At 35.3% G+C, this 17,016-nt stretch overlaps 1 protein-coding gene across 1 annotated transcript; it reads left to right on the top strand.

Moving 5' to 3' along the window:
- Positions 1-6: 6 nt before the first annotated feature.
- On the top strand, positions 7-14,529 carry RBM45 (RNA binding motif protein 45). Its single transcript, XM_045559345.1, has 9 exons — positions 7-412; positions 4,431-4,553; positions 6,302-6,428; positions 8,821-8,943; positions 9,915-10,094; positions 12,117-12,246; positions 12,421-12,505; positions 12,714-12,877; positions 14,329-14,529. Exons 1-9 carry the CDS (start codon positions 113-115, stop codon positions 14,519-14,521), a joined length of 1,425 nt encoding a protein of 474 aa, XP_045415301.1. The 5' UTR covers positions 7-112; the 3' UTR covers positions 14,522-14,529.
- The last annotated feature ends 2,487 nt before the right edge of the window (positions 14,530-17,016 follow it).

The following is a 17,016-nucleotide window of genomic DNA, read 5'->3' as shown; positions in this document are numbered from 1 at the left end:
GGACTCCTCCTCCTTCCGGAAGCGGAGCGCCGGCCCCGCAACGGCTGGGCGTGCTACAGCTGCAGTGGCGGGCACCGCAGAAGCCGAGACTGCAGCGCCGGGGTGGGGCATCATGGACGAAGCTGGCAGCTCCGCGAGCGGCGGAGGCTTCCGCCCGGGCGTGGACAGCCTGGACGAACCGCCTAACAGCCGCATCTTCCTGGTGATCAGCAAGTACACGCCCGAGTCGGTGCTGAGGGAGCGCTTCTCGCCTTTTGGCGAGATCCAGGACATCTGGGTAGTGCGGGACAAGCACACCAAGGAGTCCAAGGGCATCGCCTTTGTCAAGTTCGCCCGCAGCTCCCAGGCCTGCAGGGCCATGGAGGAGATGCACGGCCAGTGCCTTGGCCCCAACGACACCAAGCCCATAAAGGTGCGGGTGCCCGGGCCGGAGGGGAAGGCGGAGATGAGTCTCTCGGGCCTCTGTTCACCTGGCGCTGTGCCAGGCTGGGGGAGGGGTAGAGCAGCCTCCCCCAGCAGCTGACCAGGCAGCACCTGTCGTGAGTGAGGGAGCAGCTTTGAAGAGAGGATCCACTCCCTCTCCCGGAGGCTGCGCCGGGGTGCTTGGAGGGGGGGTGCGGACGGAGCGTTCGCTCCCGCGAGCGGACCGGGCATTCCAAGCCACTAGTGGCTCCACTTCCGCGCACCCCGCCCTCACTAATCCGCCAACTGTGGAGTTGGCCCAACTCATCCTGGCCTACTTTGAGGACTTTTCTGACCCTCTTCCCTCAGGTAGATATATATAGGGCTTAACTTGCGGAAAGTACATTACCCTGTGGCCCTCTGGTGCTGGGCCTTTTCCCAGAACCAGACAAAAGTGTGCATTTATAAAATATTAAGTGCAGGTGATTGAAACGACTACTGTTACATATTCATCACACTTTTGTGATTTTTAAAAATTATTTTAAATAAGCCCTGTTTGTGAAGGTATTAATAGCATACGTTTGGTTCTCGACCCTTTCTGTTACTGTCACTTGTCTTTGAAAGCAGACCAAAGTAAACTGCCTTAAGAGCTAAATCATTGTGATAAAGACGCATGGCAGGAAGGGTCATTTGAGAGTTATTTGATTTAGTTTATCCTTTAAGCACAAGGTAAGCCCCCAATATATCTATATTATTTGTTAGTAGTAGCCAAGATGTCACTGCTTACTTGTCGTGGCCTTAAATTAGGACCCAGTCCTGAGAATCTGGCAATTGCTTAAATTGTACCCTTCACCTGTTCTGCAGAAATAGTTGCAGTATATGTACTTCTGCTGGAACTTTCCATAAAAGTTATTCCTTTCACCTCAATTAAAATTTTTTTCTATTTACGAAAAATTAGAGAAGGGTATTAATAAGGACTTATGTAGATGAAGGATTTAGAGATATTTCAGTCTCTGGAGGTCTTGCCTGCACTCTATCCACAAAAGAAAAGGAATCTGGAAATATGCTGACAACAGAGTAGACATTCCCTTCCTCCTGCCTCTCCAACCCATGACATGGGTCAAAACGGAGCATAAAAAAAATTAATTGTAGAGCTACAGCATATACTAGATAAGGGGTTGGCAAACTTTTTCTGTAAAGGGCTGGATAGTGGAAATTTTAGGCTTTGTGGGCCACACACAGTCTCTGTCACATATCTTTTTTTGTTTGTTTTTAACAGCCTTTTAAAAATATGAAAACAATTCTTATATTATGGGCTGCACCAAAAATGGAGCAGTAGTGTTCTGACCTCTGCACTGGATTGATAAATTTAATCTCTTTCCAATTATTATGTTAGTGGAAAGGGTTTTTATACTCTGAATATAACATGACCACAGAGTCCATGTGAGCAAAGTCCCAACACTGAAATGCACCCTCTCTTTTAGCCACGGAGAAATTAAATGCTTATTCCCAGGAATTAAAGTTTATAATTCTGTTTTTCACATTTTTTTAACTCTCAGTTTCAATCAGAAGGTTGTTTCACAACAGTAACTACCTAGAGAGTCTAGGTTCATTCTTCAGCAGCTGCAGCTTGGGTTGTCTTTCACTGGAACATAGTTGTTGTTTTCAGTATTCCCACTTAAATTAATTCAGCTTTAATTTTTCTCATGTACTTTGCTTTTGCAAAGTTCAAGGGATCTACAAGACAAGAATATTACAATACCAGGCCTACAGCCAGAAAAGATTGCCCAAGTAAAAGTTATTCTTTGACCAGCTATGTTATCTGTAGGAAAAGGGTAAACCTAGAAAATAGAAGAGAAAAATCTTGATTTTAGCTTTGCAAGAATGCCTCTTATGCTGGACATGGTGGCATGCACTATAATCCCAGCTATTCAAGGAATCTAAGCCAGGAGGATTGCTTGAGCCCAGGAGTTTGAGACCAACCTGGGCAACAAACATAGCAAAACCCCATATCATTAAAAAAAAAAAAATGCCTCTTGATCTAGAGTGTATATATGAGCATTCATAATCTGTGAAGGTAAAAATCTGTTAGGAGAAATCTTCCATTAGGAGGTTGATTATTATACATGTGTTCCATATAGGTACTGTCTTCTTTATCAGAGATTTGAAACACCTCAGTCCTTAAAATTTAGAAATTTGTGATCTGATGGTACTGCCAGTCTCATCTTATCTGAGACTCTTTTTTTTTCTTTAGTGTCTTTGCATATACTTAAAGATTACCTATTTCTATTTTCCTATTGCCATTCATTACTGGTACATCCACTAGACTAACTTTCTAGTGGGCCATTTCTCTGTTATTCAATACTCTATTATTAATATCTCATAAAGTATTTGGCATATAGTTAATTAAGGGAATATCAGGAAGTAGACTCTATCTAGGTATATGTCTCCAGCTCTGTCTTGTAAGCAGGATTCTATACCTCTATCAAAGGCTGTTTTCCCAGTGAACCTAATGACTTTCTTTTCCCATGGTTCCAGAGTTCTTTTTTCAATATTTATAAAATCCCATGGCTTTTTAAATTCTATATCCTTTCAGTTGTTGCCTCCTACTATAGAATTCAAAGGGGAAAAAATTTTTCAAGGGCCTGTGCATTTGATGATTTAATTAATTTCATTACATTTGTTCAGGTTATGAAAAATAAAACTAGCCATTAAACATCTTATGCTTATAGCTATAAACAAATCTAAAATCCTAGTTAGAGATTTTAACATTCTTCTGGAATAATATAAAAACAAAGCAAATTTACAAGTTAAATAAAAAGCAATACTACAATGCAAATTAAATTTGAAGTAATAATCTAATATTACAAATAATGTTTCAATGAAACTAAGCTGCCAATATTAGAAAAATAGTCTCAAGTCCGGTCCTGTGCATTTTCCTGCTCACACAGGAAATCATTTGGATAGTCACTAAGATGAACTAGAATATTGTTATGTTACAGTTTTTTTGGAGGGGGGGTATGGCTGAAGATCAGAACATGTTAACTTTTTCTAAAGATTAATATTAGAGTGAAAACAACTAAAGAGGTGACCATGTAAACTTAAACCCAACTGTATCGATAATTGCATTAAATGTAAATGGACTTAACACTCCAATTAAAAGAAAGATTGTAAGATGATTTTTAAAAAACCAAAACCCAACTAAATGCTGTTTGCAAGAGACACATTTTAAATACAAAGATAAAAAAGCTGGTATGGTATCAGACAAAATAGACTTTAATATGTGGATTATTAACAGAGATAGGATAATTTCATAAGAATAAAAATATGACTCAAAAAGTACATAACAATGCCATGTATTTACATAGCCAATCAGAACTTCAAAATGCACGAAGCATTAAGTCAACTATATCATTGACATTTATTGAACACTGTATAATAGTACCCGCTTACTTGTGGTTTCACTTTCTAAGGTTTCCAGTTACCCCTGGTATAGTACAGTGAGATATCTGAGAGAGTCCACGTACACATAACTTTTATTGCAGTATAATTGTTCTATTTTATTATTAGTTATTGTTAATCTTTTACTGTGCCTAATTTATAAATGAAACTTAATCATAGTTATATAGTAAATATGCATAGGAAAAAGTATAGTATATATAGGATTCAGTACAATCCACAATTACAGGCATCCACTGGAGGTGTTCAACATATCTTTTGAGTATAAGGAGGGACTGCTGTACCCAACAACTACAAAGTACACATTCTTTTTAAGTGCAATGACTTGCTCTTGCTAAACAAAAATGCAAAACAAATATATTTGGAAAAAAAAAACCTCAGTGCAGAGATTGCTATTATCTCATTAAAGTCATTGCAATGAAGACTGCTTTTGAAAAAAATTTTTTGTGCAACCCCATCACATTACATTTTAATCTAACATGAATTGCATACATATAATCATAAAGTAAGTATACTTAAGGAATAGGAAAATAGTTGACATTATTTTTTGAGTTTGGTTTGTTTCTTAGGTTTTCATTGCTCAGTCCAGATCATCTGGAAGTCATCGAGATGTTGAAGACGAAGAACTTACAAGAATCTTTGTTATGATACCAAAATCCTATACAGAAGAAGATCTACGGGAAAAATTTAAGGTACTTATGTTTTCTATCAGCTAGCATATGTGATAATTCATAGTCCTGCATAGGTTGTACGGATACTAAATCTGAGTAGTTTGTTTGAGTTGGAATGTTAGAGTGGTGGTGAGAAATTAAATAACTGTTTTTAGGTCAACAATTTCAGTCTGTCTTTAAATATTAATGTAGGATACATTAATTTTTTAAATTAAAGAATATATAATACTGGAAAATAGTAATGATGGTGTTCCCCATCCCTACCCTGACTTTATCATGAAAATACCATTTCAGAAAAAGGAAGTGTAAAGCTCAGAGTTTAAGATCACACACGTAGTAGGTGGTGGAGCCAAGATTTAAACCTAAGCTGTCTAAGTCCAGAGCCTACTCTTCGTTCCAATTTTAGTACATGTGCTGTACAAGCGCCCAAACCTATTCTTGGTCTTTAAAATTTCAAAACACTCTCTTATCACTGCCCTGTATTGCCTCTCATGTAGAGGTGAGTCAGGCAGGCCTGCGTGTGTGAACCATATTGTCTATTACAGTCCTACAGTATGTTGACACTCTTGAGAAGAGTTTTTGTCCTAAAATTGGGCCTCTGAAGGAGTTATATTTGAAGAAAAACACTGACTACAGTTCTGAACTATAGATTATGGTAAATGAAATCTGAAGACAATTTTAAATATTTTTAGCCCTTAACTTTTATATACAGTGATAAACTTTCACAAAAATTATTAGAAAGCAATTATTTTAAAATTTCCTTTTTTAATCCTTTTTCTCCTAATCTTACCCTGAAGTGGGTAAGCAACAAGCAAGAAAGAAAAGAAACAAGCAGTGAAAAGTAATTTCTAACTTCCTCTCTTTTTCCAATTGAGAATTCAGTAAAATGCTCCAAAAATAAAAAATACCCAAAATATATATTCCATACTTCCTCCAATAGTAAGAAAAAGGCTTATAAAAAAACGTATAAATTTTTATCTTTTCCTGAGTGACCAAATATGATATTTCAATCTAAATATATGAGAATTAAATTGCTAATTGATTTCATAAGAATTTTTTTACATAAATAATAAATACCAAGAAATTATATTCCATATTTCTTTCAACATTAAAAGTAAACATTACTGCATATTTCTCACGTAGAGTATTAACTTTCTGAGTGAACCAGTGTACTTTAGAGATATACTTTGGGAGGCTGTCCTTCAAAAGAATACACAATCATTTATGCTCCTGTTAGGAGACAGGCAAATAACTTAGCTAATGTTCATTAGTGTTTGGTATGTGTCAGGCCCTGTACAAGGACCAAATGTGTGTTAGTTCATTTTTACTCTAAAAACAGCCCTGTGAAGTAGCTACTGCTATTAGCCCCATTTAACAGATAAAGAGACAAGACACAGAGATAATAAGTAAATAGCCTAATTAATAAGTGGCAGACCCAAGATTTGAATATAGAAAAGTTCAATTCCAGAACCCTTGCTCTTAACCATTACTGAGCAAGACTTTGGAGCTATCCAGACCATGTCCAAATTCTTTGGAGCTATCCAGACCATGTGAGTTAGTCTTCTCTATAATTTAGGCAAGTTATTTGATTTCTCTAAGGCCTTGCTTCCTTGTCTGTGAGATAAGCAGTATAAAATATCTATATATCCTTGAAGGATTTGTTTTACATGCAGGAGGCACAAATAAACATAAATTTAAGTTAGTTCTGAAATAATCTGTTCAATTATTAATCTGAGGTCCCCTAAAATCATGTCTTTTAACTCTCCTAGGTGTATGGAGATATCGAGTATTGCAGCATTATTAAGAATAAAGTCACCGGAGAGAGTAAAGGTTTGGGCTACGTACGATACTTAAAACCATCACAAGCTGCCCAAGCAATAGAAAACTGTGATCGAAGTAAGGATGTGTTTGTTTAACATTGTTAAAGACTTTTTAAAGATTATTGTTATTCTAAATAATTGAGTCTAATATTGATTTTTGCTAATAACCATACCTGCTAACTTAATCTTAGCATTGGGTATTTAAATATATGTAGTCTAAGGATGAAAAATATTCTGGGGATGTGATTAGGCATTCACTGAGGCACTATCTTGAAGAGAAATATGAGCAACTACATTAATTTAGTAAGTGAAAGGCATACTTCGTTATTTGTATAGGTTTTTGGGGTTTTCTAACATTTTAGAATTTTAAGTATTAAAAAATTGGCTTACATTTTCAGGGTTTTTAACGTATTCTTTATATTCATGTTTGATCTAAATCCCCAAGAGTATTAAGTATACTAATAGACCTGTAGGTTAAGGATAGGATTTATAAGGTTTACTAACATTGGTAATTAATATAGATACGGTTAATTTCAAGCTAAAGTGACATTCATTGGATCTTTTGCTGTTGCTATATACATAATGAAGGATAAGGTTTTTTTTAAAGCCAAGGAGAATATTCTTTGTGGTCACACTTTTAGTTTTAGTGACCTTTAGAAATGAGATGTGGAATAATTAAATTACTGGCTTTTAGGATACAAAAATCTATATATACTAGAAAGAATCACTGTTAATCGGGAGAATTCTTTATTACCTCTAAGGTACAAACCAAAATTTTCTCTTAGATACTTCTACATTCTTTATTCAGCCAGCATTAATTGGGTACCTGTAGTATACTTATCAATATGCTAAGTAGAGGGATACAAACCAAATATATGGCAGCCTTGGCATTTAAGGAATTTATAGCTACACTGGGTAGCCAAGATCTAATAGGGAAAAAATGAAGAATGATAGAATTTTTTTAAAGGCTCTTTGAAAGCAAGAAGTATGTCTTATTTGTCTTTTTGTCTCCCCAAGTACTTAGTACGTAACAGGCCTTCAATCAAAATTTACTGAGATCTCAGTCAAAGTAACTGCCATTTATAGTAGACTCAATAAGACTTTGCAAAATGAAAAAAGTGTTCAAAAGTGTGTGATATAGTCTATTAATAATGAAAAACAAGTGCAGTGGATGAACATGGGAACACATCCAAAGAGGTGGGCCTTGCATCTGGTGTATAGTAGACAGGACAAGGGAGAGCAGTGTTAGCAAAGGCACAGAGCCAGGAATAAACAAGTCTTGTGCTTAATGCTGTGGAAGCAACTTCCTGAGTAAAGCGCAATATTCTCATTGAGGCATTATGAAGCACAGGTAACTAAGTACATTGGAACCATATAATGGGAGGTTATGAAAAGTTCAAGCTTAGTCCATGTTAGGATTCTCTTATAGATTATTTAAAAAGGGAAAAATAATAAAAACTTTTGGAACAGTTGATCTAACCACAGGATTAAGGATAGATGTCCAGAGAAGAATTCACATTGGCTGGCTTTATCCTTTTTAAAGCCACTGAATAATACCATGGAAGCTATGAACCCTTGAAATGTGCCCATATGTACATCTATGCATAAGCATTTGTTTACAGTTTCCAAGGGTTCGTGGGATCTTCCCCCCTTTTGAAGCTCATCCTTGGACCCCTAGTTAAGAACCCTTGATCCAGAAACAAGGAGACTGGTTAAAGAGCTGTTATAATTAGTGGAAGAGAATCTAAATTAAAAGCAGGCAGGGGTCTAGGCATGGTGGTTCATACCTGTAATCCCAGTGCTTTGGGAAACTGAGGCAGGAGGACCAGTTGAGGCCAAGAGTTCATGACTAGCCTGGGCAACATAGCAAGACCACGTCTAAAAAAATATAAGAAAAATTAGCCGGGCATGATGGTGTGCGCCTGTAGTCCCAGCTATGGGGAGTGTAGGCAGGAGGATTGCTTGAGCCCAGGAGTTCCAGGTTGCAGTGAGCTATGATTGGGCTACTGCACTCCAGCCTGGGTGACAGAGCAAGACTCTGTCTCTTAAAAAAAAAAAAAAAAAAAACCAGGGAGGTTAGAATGAAAGATAACATATTCTAAATATATGTATTTCAAAGGAAGAAAAGCTTGGTGACAGGTTAAATGTGAAAGAAGCTCTATAAGATTTTGAGGTTGAGAAGCTTAGGCGAATGAATGATAATGTCACCTGTGGTGGGGGAGATTGGAAGGGATAGTATAGAATTGCTGGTGTTTCGTGTCTAAATTGACCCAATTCTTATTGTTTCTCATTTATTCTTTGCCATCTTCCAGAAAGCAAAGAAGTAGTTCTGGTGGAGATGGCCATAGTATAGATTTTGCTTTGTACAATTACATTTATAAAGCTAAGTCAGGCACTAGCAATCAGATATATTTGTGGGTATGTTAAATTTTCCATGAAGCTTGAAATTCATGGACTCTCTTTTCCAGGTTTTAGAGCAATCTTGGCTGAACCTAAAAATAAAGCATCTGAATCCTCTGAGCAAGACTATTATAGTAACATGAGGCAAGAGGCTCTGGGACATGAACCTAGAGTAAATATGTTTCCCTTTGGTAAGTGGGCTACCTTTAATAGAGTATGTAGTATATGCAATCTAATTCGAGTTTTTTAAAATACTCTGTTGTCAGCTGTCTGTAAATCTCACCTAGTAAATAAAGATCTTAAATATAAGGATTTTTCTAAAAAGTTGGTCATGACTCCTAATGTCCTTAATATGTAACACTTATTTTGCTTATTTCCAATTATAATTTTCTCGGTTTAGTTATACATTCTCTGCATAGTAAACTACTGCCACTGTCACGTGTCACTGTCACTTTTTTGAGTGAGCTTCTGCCTCTGTGCAGTGGAGCAAAAAGTACAAAAGGCATGTACAGATATCCCCTAAGTATGAATCCTAAAATTTTGCCCCAAAACTACTGTCACTTTAAAATTAGGGCTACAGAAAGAAGAATGACAAAAGTAGAAGCTAAAAAAAAGGGAAAAATGAATGATAAAAGTAAGGCCTGTGGATGTTATTTGCCTTAGACTTTCAGGTAAAATACTTGCCATATTTTTCAGTTTTGCACACTAAATTTATTCCTGTGAAATTAGATACGCATTTCTGCATATATTTCTGCCTTTAAAGTCTTGGAGTGGGGAGAGTTGTCTGTTTCCTTGTCTTGGTCCTTTCTGGTAGGGAAAAAAGGAAAAAATGAATGATAAAAGTAAGGCCTGTGGATGTTATTTAGCTTAGACTTTCAGGTAAAATACTTGCCATATTTTTCAGTTTTGCACACTAAATTTATTCCTGTGAAATTAGATACGCATTTCTGCATATATTTCTGCCTTTAAAGTCTTGGAGTGGGGAGAGTTGTCTGTTTCCTTGTCTTGGTCCTTTCTGGTAGTTCTGATGCCCAAAAACATACTACAAAGTGCAGTCTTTATTCAGTGCAATGGACTTTTTATTTTCTAATACTTAAAATGTTAAATGACTTCTTGAATCTATAGAAATTTAAAGATTTACCTTTTTTTTATCTTGTTGAAGAACAACAATCTGAATTTTCAAGTTTTGACAAGAATGACAACAGAGGCCAGGAAGCTATCTCCAAACGCTTGTCGGTTGTATCAAGAGTTCCTTTTACTGAAGAACAGCTTTTCAGCATTTTTGATATAGTACCAGGATTGGAATATTGTGAAGTTCAACGAGATCCTTATTCAAATTATGGTAAAATGTCTTTTTTTTTTTTTTAAATATACTGCATTTTGTTAAAATGGCTTTTCTCTCGTGGCACTTTTATGTCAGAATGTAAAATTCCTGTCACTTTTATGTTAGTGTGACAGGAATTTTATGTTTCCTTTTTCTCTACTTTAGACTTTGAAATACAGTGATGCCTAATAAACAGACCCCTGGGAATGTATCTTATTTTACAAAATCATTCACTTGAAAAAATATTTTAACTCTGACAAAATAGAGCATTCTCTGGTTTTGGTTGTACAACAAAAACGCCTCAGAGTAGGATCTCTATATATATTCTTAGTTAATGCAAAATCAAGTTATGAAACTCAAAATTTCTTCCTCATTCATCCTAAAGTCTCTTTTCTCTTAAACTTTATATCCCAAAATGAGTTTATATCCCTAAAAAGTCGCATCAGACTACTCATATGCAAATCCTAGTGGTGACATGTAGCTTTGAGACCTTGGCAAATTGCTTATCTTCTATGAGCCTTTCTTTCCTCATCTGTAAAATGGGATCAATACCTTCTTTACCAGGCTTAAGTAAGACTTAGAAATAAATGTGAAATAACCTAATGCAAGTCCTGGTATGTAGTTGGCACTCATAAATCTAAGGGTTTTTTTATTTTTAAAGAATTGGAAATGAGAGGTGGTAGAGAAAAATCATACTTGGTTGGCATCTCTTCCAGTATTATAGGTATAACTGATTTAGTCCTTTGAGAGTGACATAGGTATTGAGGAGAAAGTAGGGAAGTGAGTCTGATCACGTGGACCAGTAGGCCTAAAGTAACTTCACCCTTCACACAGACACCCCCACATACTCACTGTTACCTACCCAGCACTGGTCTTTTAGCAGAACTGTCCATCTGAACCTACTTCGGGCCATCTCCAACCTTAACCTGATCTTATGCTATCATCCTCTGTTCTAAGACTTACTAGGCACACATTTTGTATTTTCTGGCATATTTGTTATATTCATAGAAAGTTCTATTTGTGTTTTCCCTCTTTTTTATCTGATAGGTTAAAGTGTATTTGTTCATATACCTTCTATATTATTTCTCTGCTTGGATGTATCTGAAAAATACGTATCATTGGAGTATCTTTTTATTAATAGAGGTGTCATCATATAATTAGCATCCTATTTGAAATAATTTTATATGGTCCTTTGATTTTTGTGTTTTATTTTAATTTCATTGAAACACTGAATGCTTGGATTTAGAGAGGAACATAAAATTATAAGTGTTTTTTCCCAAAGTGGATTATATTATAAATGTATCATGAAAACCTTTTGGTTATTGCACAAGCTTCTGGGCTCTCCATTTAAGGACTCCAGTAAAATTTCCTTCCATTTATTTAGCCTCACCCTCCTGAATTGAAATCTGCCCCCTTAGCTGAAATCTCTTCAAAGGAATGTGAAATATGTGACTTAAGGATAGGAGACCCTCTGTTCCCTACCTTTTGTTTTTCATTCAGATCACTTTTCCTCCCTCTACCGCAGCTAGCCAAGATGAATATATTCTTTTCAAATATCACTTCTCATTTCATTTCCTACCCAGTATGATAGTGAAAATTTTAAAAGTAGATTTCAAATAATAAAAATTTAGGTTTTTAAGTATATCAGTATCACATAAGAAAAGCCAGTATCCTAAAATTAAATTGATTAGACAGAATGTATGCTAACATTCCATTTTCCTTTAAATATCATGTTTATATTTTTCCTGAAATCTGAATTAGGCTTACTTTCTAGGAATACAGCTTTTGTCCACATGAATAACACAACTGTATTTTCTGATACATTTGATCCCATATTTACTAGTTGTGTGATACTAGGGTTCTAAAGTGTTTCATTTTTTTAGATACATTGTAACATAGGCCTCAGGTACTCCGTCTGCTTTCGTTTTTTTCTTTTCTTTTTTTCTGGTTTTTTTTTTTATTTTTTGTACTTTTCTTTTCCTACACGTATCCTTGGTAATAAATCCTTTCTTTTTCATTTTTGTATGTTCTCTATTTTAGGTCATGGAGTGGTTCAGTATTTTAATGTAGCATCAGCTATTTATGCAAAATACAAATTACATGGATTTCAGTACCCTCCTGGCAATCGGATAGGTGTTTCCTTCATTGATGATGGAAGTAATGCAACAGAGTAAGTACCATTCCAGGAGTGCCTAAAGCCAAGCTTTGGGTGTACATGAGTATGACTTGAAGAATAAAAATAGAAAACAGTTGACCTCTCAGGTGAGAAAGTCACACAAAACAAGTTACTGTTAAGAGACTGAATATTTCTAGTTTTCTGTAAATTATCAGTTATTGTCTCCAGTCTCCTTAGAAAAATGGCAACGCAGATGGTAGCTGCACAGCTTGCATCAGTGGTGTGGAATAACCCAAGTCAGCAGCAATTTACGGTAAGTAGGTAAGGATTTAAACTTTTCTAATGCATCAATAGTGTATAAAATATATGTGACCTTTGTTTATTACCTATGTAAGACAATTTTCAGAGGTGTAATAGAAAAGCACATAAGTGCCATGATACACATATGTCTTTAGCTCTTGGCCAGAAATCCCTAAAGTGCAGTTTTTCTTTTTCTTATTTTGTACCTAATTGTTCAACAGCAATTTGGAGGAAGTTCTGGATCACAGTTGCCTCAAATCCAGACTGATGTTGTACTTCCACCATGCAAAAAAAAAGCCCCTCCTGAAACTCCCGTGAAAGAAAGACTTTTTATCGTGTTTAATCCTCATCCTTTACCTTTAGATGTATTAGAAGATATATTCTGGTAAGATTTCAATTCTGCAAAGTTATGGGTTTTTTTATATAATTTATTTAAACTAATAATTTAAGCATTCTCACAATCTTGACACTTCCTTCATCCACTGCCTATCAGGTAGAGATGATTTATTCTGTGGTTTTAAAAACTTATTTGTATCATTTTTTTCAATTTCTGATCATTTTCTTTTGTCAGTCACCCATTGTTTTCCACATAGAATTTCCTTTTATTTTATTTTGAAGACATAAAATCATTTGTCTCTTGGTAGAAGACACATCGGCATAGACCTGTCCACTAGAATTCTTTTTATATATCTTTTTTGTATAGTTGTAATTCAACTGAACAGTATTTAGTAAGCATCTTCTATTTTGTCAGCACACTATTGGGTCCTTAAGGATTATATAATCACATTGAGTAAATAATTACTTGATTGTAGAGAAAAATATATAATAAGTATTAGAGAAAAGGGAAGGTTCTTATTTATTTCTATGTTTTTAATATAACTTCTTCCTTAGCTTTTCTTTTTGGTCTTTTTCCCATTTGCCTTACAAGAATATTAGTGAATTAAACAGATAGATAGGAAGCTTTTTAAACAGCTGCACAAAATATCAGGGACATGGTTCAGATATTTTGACCTTTATTTAACTGATTTATTTAGTTTTTATCGTACCTCTCCTTTGTGCCCTGCAGGCACTGTGCTGAGTGCTAGAGATATTATGTAAACAAAACATTAAATTAAGTGAACAAGACATTATATTATAATCTTTGTCCTCTTAGAGCTAATCTCATGTAGAAGACAAGTAAATAAATAGGAAATTACCACCCAGAGACATTGGTGCTATGCTAAGGAATGTATGAAATACATAGGATGCACACCTATTTTAGAGACCCTGAGAAAGCTTCTTGAGAGAAGCAAGGTGTAGGTGGAAAGCTGAAGGATACAGATAATTTCACCATGGAAGACAGCTGGTTATTCCTGCCAGGGAGAAAATAAAAGGAGGTCATTAGATTATGGAATTTGAGATATTGTAAGGGAAGGTGAAACTAAAGAGGCCAAGGTCCATGTCAAGAAAGGCTCTCAAGCTATCTTAAGAAGTTTGTTCTTACCCTAGAGGCAATGAGGGGCCGCTGGGGGATTTGTAGGGAGTAAATGATCATACCTGTGCTCACTCAGAGGACAGGGTGGAGAATGGATTGGAGAGGGACAAGCCCAAGGGGCAAGGAGATTAGTAAGGAAGGTATTAGAGTAATCTAAGGAAAAGATGATGGTCCGAATAAGGAAAGAGACCTGAGTGAGAATGAAGAGAATTGACTGATTGAGGATATGTTTAAGAAGATTGACATGAATCACATGTTGGATATGGGGAGAAGGGTAAAAAAGGAGTCAAGAAAGGACCCCTGGTTTTGGACCTGAGCAGCTGTATTTATCAATTTCAGTTGATTTTTTCACTTTGTTTCAGTCGTTTTGGTAACCTGATCGAAGTTTACCTTGTGTCAGGAAAGAATGTGGGGTATGCCAAGTATGCAGATAGAATAAGTGCTAACGATGCCATTGCCACTTTACATGGAAAGATTCTCAATGGGGTCAGACTTAAAGTTATGCTGGCAGATTCCCCAAGAGAAGAATCTAACAAACGGCAAAGAACTTACTGATTCTTGAGGTAAGCACTTTTTAAGCTGAATTTTAATACACACTGGCTAAAGCATATAGCAAGAAAAATATGTGTAAGTACTTTAATTATGGACTTTTCTTTTTATGATTGAAAAGTTGTCTGTTAAAAGCACTTTGGCTTTAAAACTCTGCTGATAAAGCCAAGTATTTTTTACAATCTATTTTTTAAACATAAACTACTGAAAAAAATGTTGTTGACATTAACTGGAAGAATGTTTTTGCTCTTCTATGAAATAAAATCAAATTTCAGTTTAGAAAGTTAAATAGTTTTTTGTTTGTGAATATCTTAAGTTTTAAGAATTGGACTTTTTACTGTGTGCTCACATAAGCTTTAAAATTGAATGCTTCTAAAGATTTTTAACTTGAAGAATCGGTATCTTGAGTTATGGATTGATGTAATTTATAACAGTCTTTATAAAGAATGTTTTGATTTCTTACTAATGAAATGTTTAAAAAGCAATATCAAATAATATATCTTTCTTTGGACCTTTTGAACCTAAATATTGGTATTTTCTGGGCTTATATTTGTGAGTTTGTACATTAAAACTATACATCCAGAAAATATTCTCATGTGCATATATGTATTTTTTTTAAAAAACCTGTCCAAAAACTCTTATCTGTTATAAATAATAATACATACAGCCATATGAATTCCTTTTCCTATTTATTAGTTTTTAAAAATCAAACTATAATTTCTTTTTCTGTGACAGTCATTTTATATCCCTATGGTTTGGAGAGACATTGCCTAAAGTTAGACTTTTTTATTCTGTAAATGAATTCTGAGTTTCAGGGGAAGCTGTTTCCCTTTTCTCACACACTCCCGCTTCCCAAGTCTACTACTGGTCAAATGGTAGTAGTTGGCAAGCACTTTGAATTCAGTTTGAAGTTACTGGCTTGCAACCGTTTCTTTTTTTCACTTAAGGTTTTCTTTCTGACCAATTACGTGAGCTAGCGGTTGTCAGAACAAGTCCTCTCAGCCCTTCCTGCTGGTGGCCCTTCCTCTCAGAGCAAGTCAGGTGATTAGTTCCTCCTTCATAGAAGGCAGTTGGCAATAGAAAGTGCCCATTGGGCCCATTGTGAATAATACTATTTAAAATGTTTTTAAATGTTTTATTAAATGACAAAAACCACTCTCATTACATTATGCATTATTAGCAATTTAACCCTAGAAATATTAAATTGCCAGTGAAAAAGAATTAATAAGTAGTTTTTTCCTGTTGATGAATAAAATGCTAAGAATTGAATTCTGTTTAAACAAGCTACCTGTAGCGTGCAAAAAATGTGCTTATTCCAGTCTGAATATTTCAATATGTAGGTAATAAATACTTCTTGCTTTTGTTCAACAAACCTTTGTCCTTAAAAAGGACAATAATATAGACTTCTTAGTAAAGAAAAATGTATACATTAATCTTATGGTTGAGCCTTTCCTGATGATTATTTACGTACTAAAGAGAATATTGGGCTTAAAACCAGCAGATCTGCCCACTTCCTATGGGCAGGTCTCTTCACCTTTCTGAAGCTCAGTTTTTTTTCTAGGGTTATTGAGAGACAATGAATTGGCAAAATTCCTTGAAAAATGAAAAAAAAGCTTTGCCAGTGTAAGCTAAAACTCTTGCATTTGTGGTTTCAGTGAAACCTTTGAGATGTCATCTCATCCCAAATAATGACATCAATGATCAGAAACTAAAAGTTCAATGATGTAAAACTATCTCATGGCCAGCTGGTGCTATGAGAACTAAGCTTTATAATACTATATATTTTCCCTTAAATTCATCCAATTTCCTACATTAGAGGAATTGCATGTTCTTCAGTATGGCTATTCATAAAAATATAAATGTATCATTCTTCCCTTTTTTGAACTGTTTAAATATTCAGGGCAAAGATTAAGTAGAGTCAGATTAGTTGAAAATGGTTATTTGGGTAGGATATAATTAGCTACACTGGTTTTGAGTTTCTTCTAATTGCAGTGTGGCTTTTAATTTATTTTCGCTGCAGATCTTCTACTTACCATGGACTCCATACTGAGATTCTTCTCCTTTGTTGGTATATTAAATATATATCTTATTTTTTAAGGTTTGATAAAACACTAAGAAATACTCTTCCAAATTTTACATGATTGTGACAAGTTTTTTGGGGGGGGTTGTACTTTTTTGTTTGTTTCTTTAATTTTAAGAGGACATAGACACAGCTCATGAAGGCTAATTCCACTTGCCTCTGAGGAGTAAACCTCAGATTAAATGAGCCACGCCTAGGAAATAGGAGAAGAAACTGATCTAAGAATATAACTTTAAAAATAGTTGTTCTATTTTGAGATGGCTCTGATGTCCAAAATGTATTTCTCTTTCTGTTTGAGGAAAATAGAAATTTTAGTATTTCAGAGCATAGGATTTTGTATTAATTCACAGCATTTTACCTCGAGAAATTCACTATCTGCTTGCATCATCCTTCTGAGTAAGTTTAGTTTGTTCATTTGGGG

Source organism: Lemur catta, chromosome 8 (genome assembly GCF_020740605.2).
Source record: "Lemur catta isolate mLemCat1 chromosome 8, mLemCat1.pri, whole genome shotgun sequence".
Classification (NCBI taxonomy): Eukaryota; Metazoa; Chordata; class Mammalia; order Primates; family Lemuridae; genus Lemur; species Lemur catta.
Note: the sequence above shows the minus strand (reverse complement) of the source record. Positions and strands in the feature narration are given on the sequence as shown.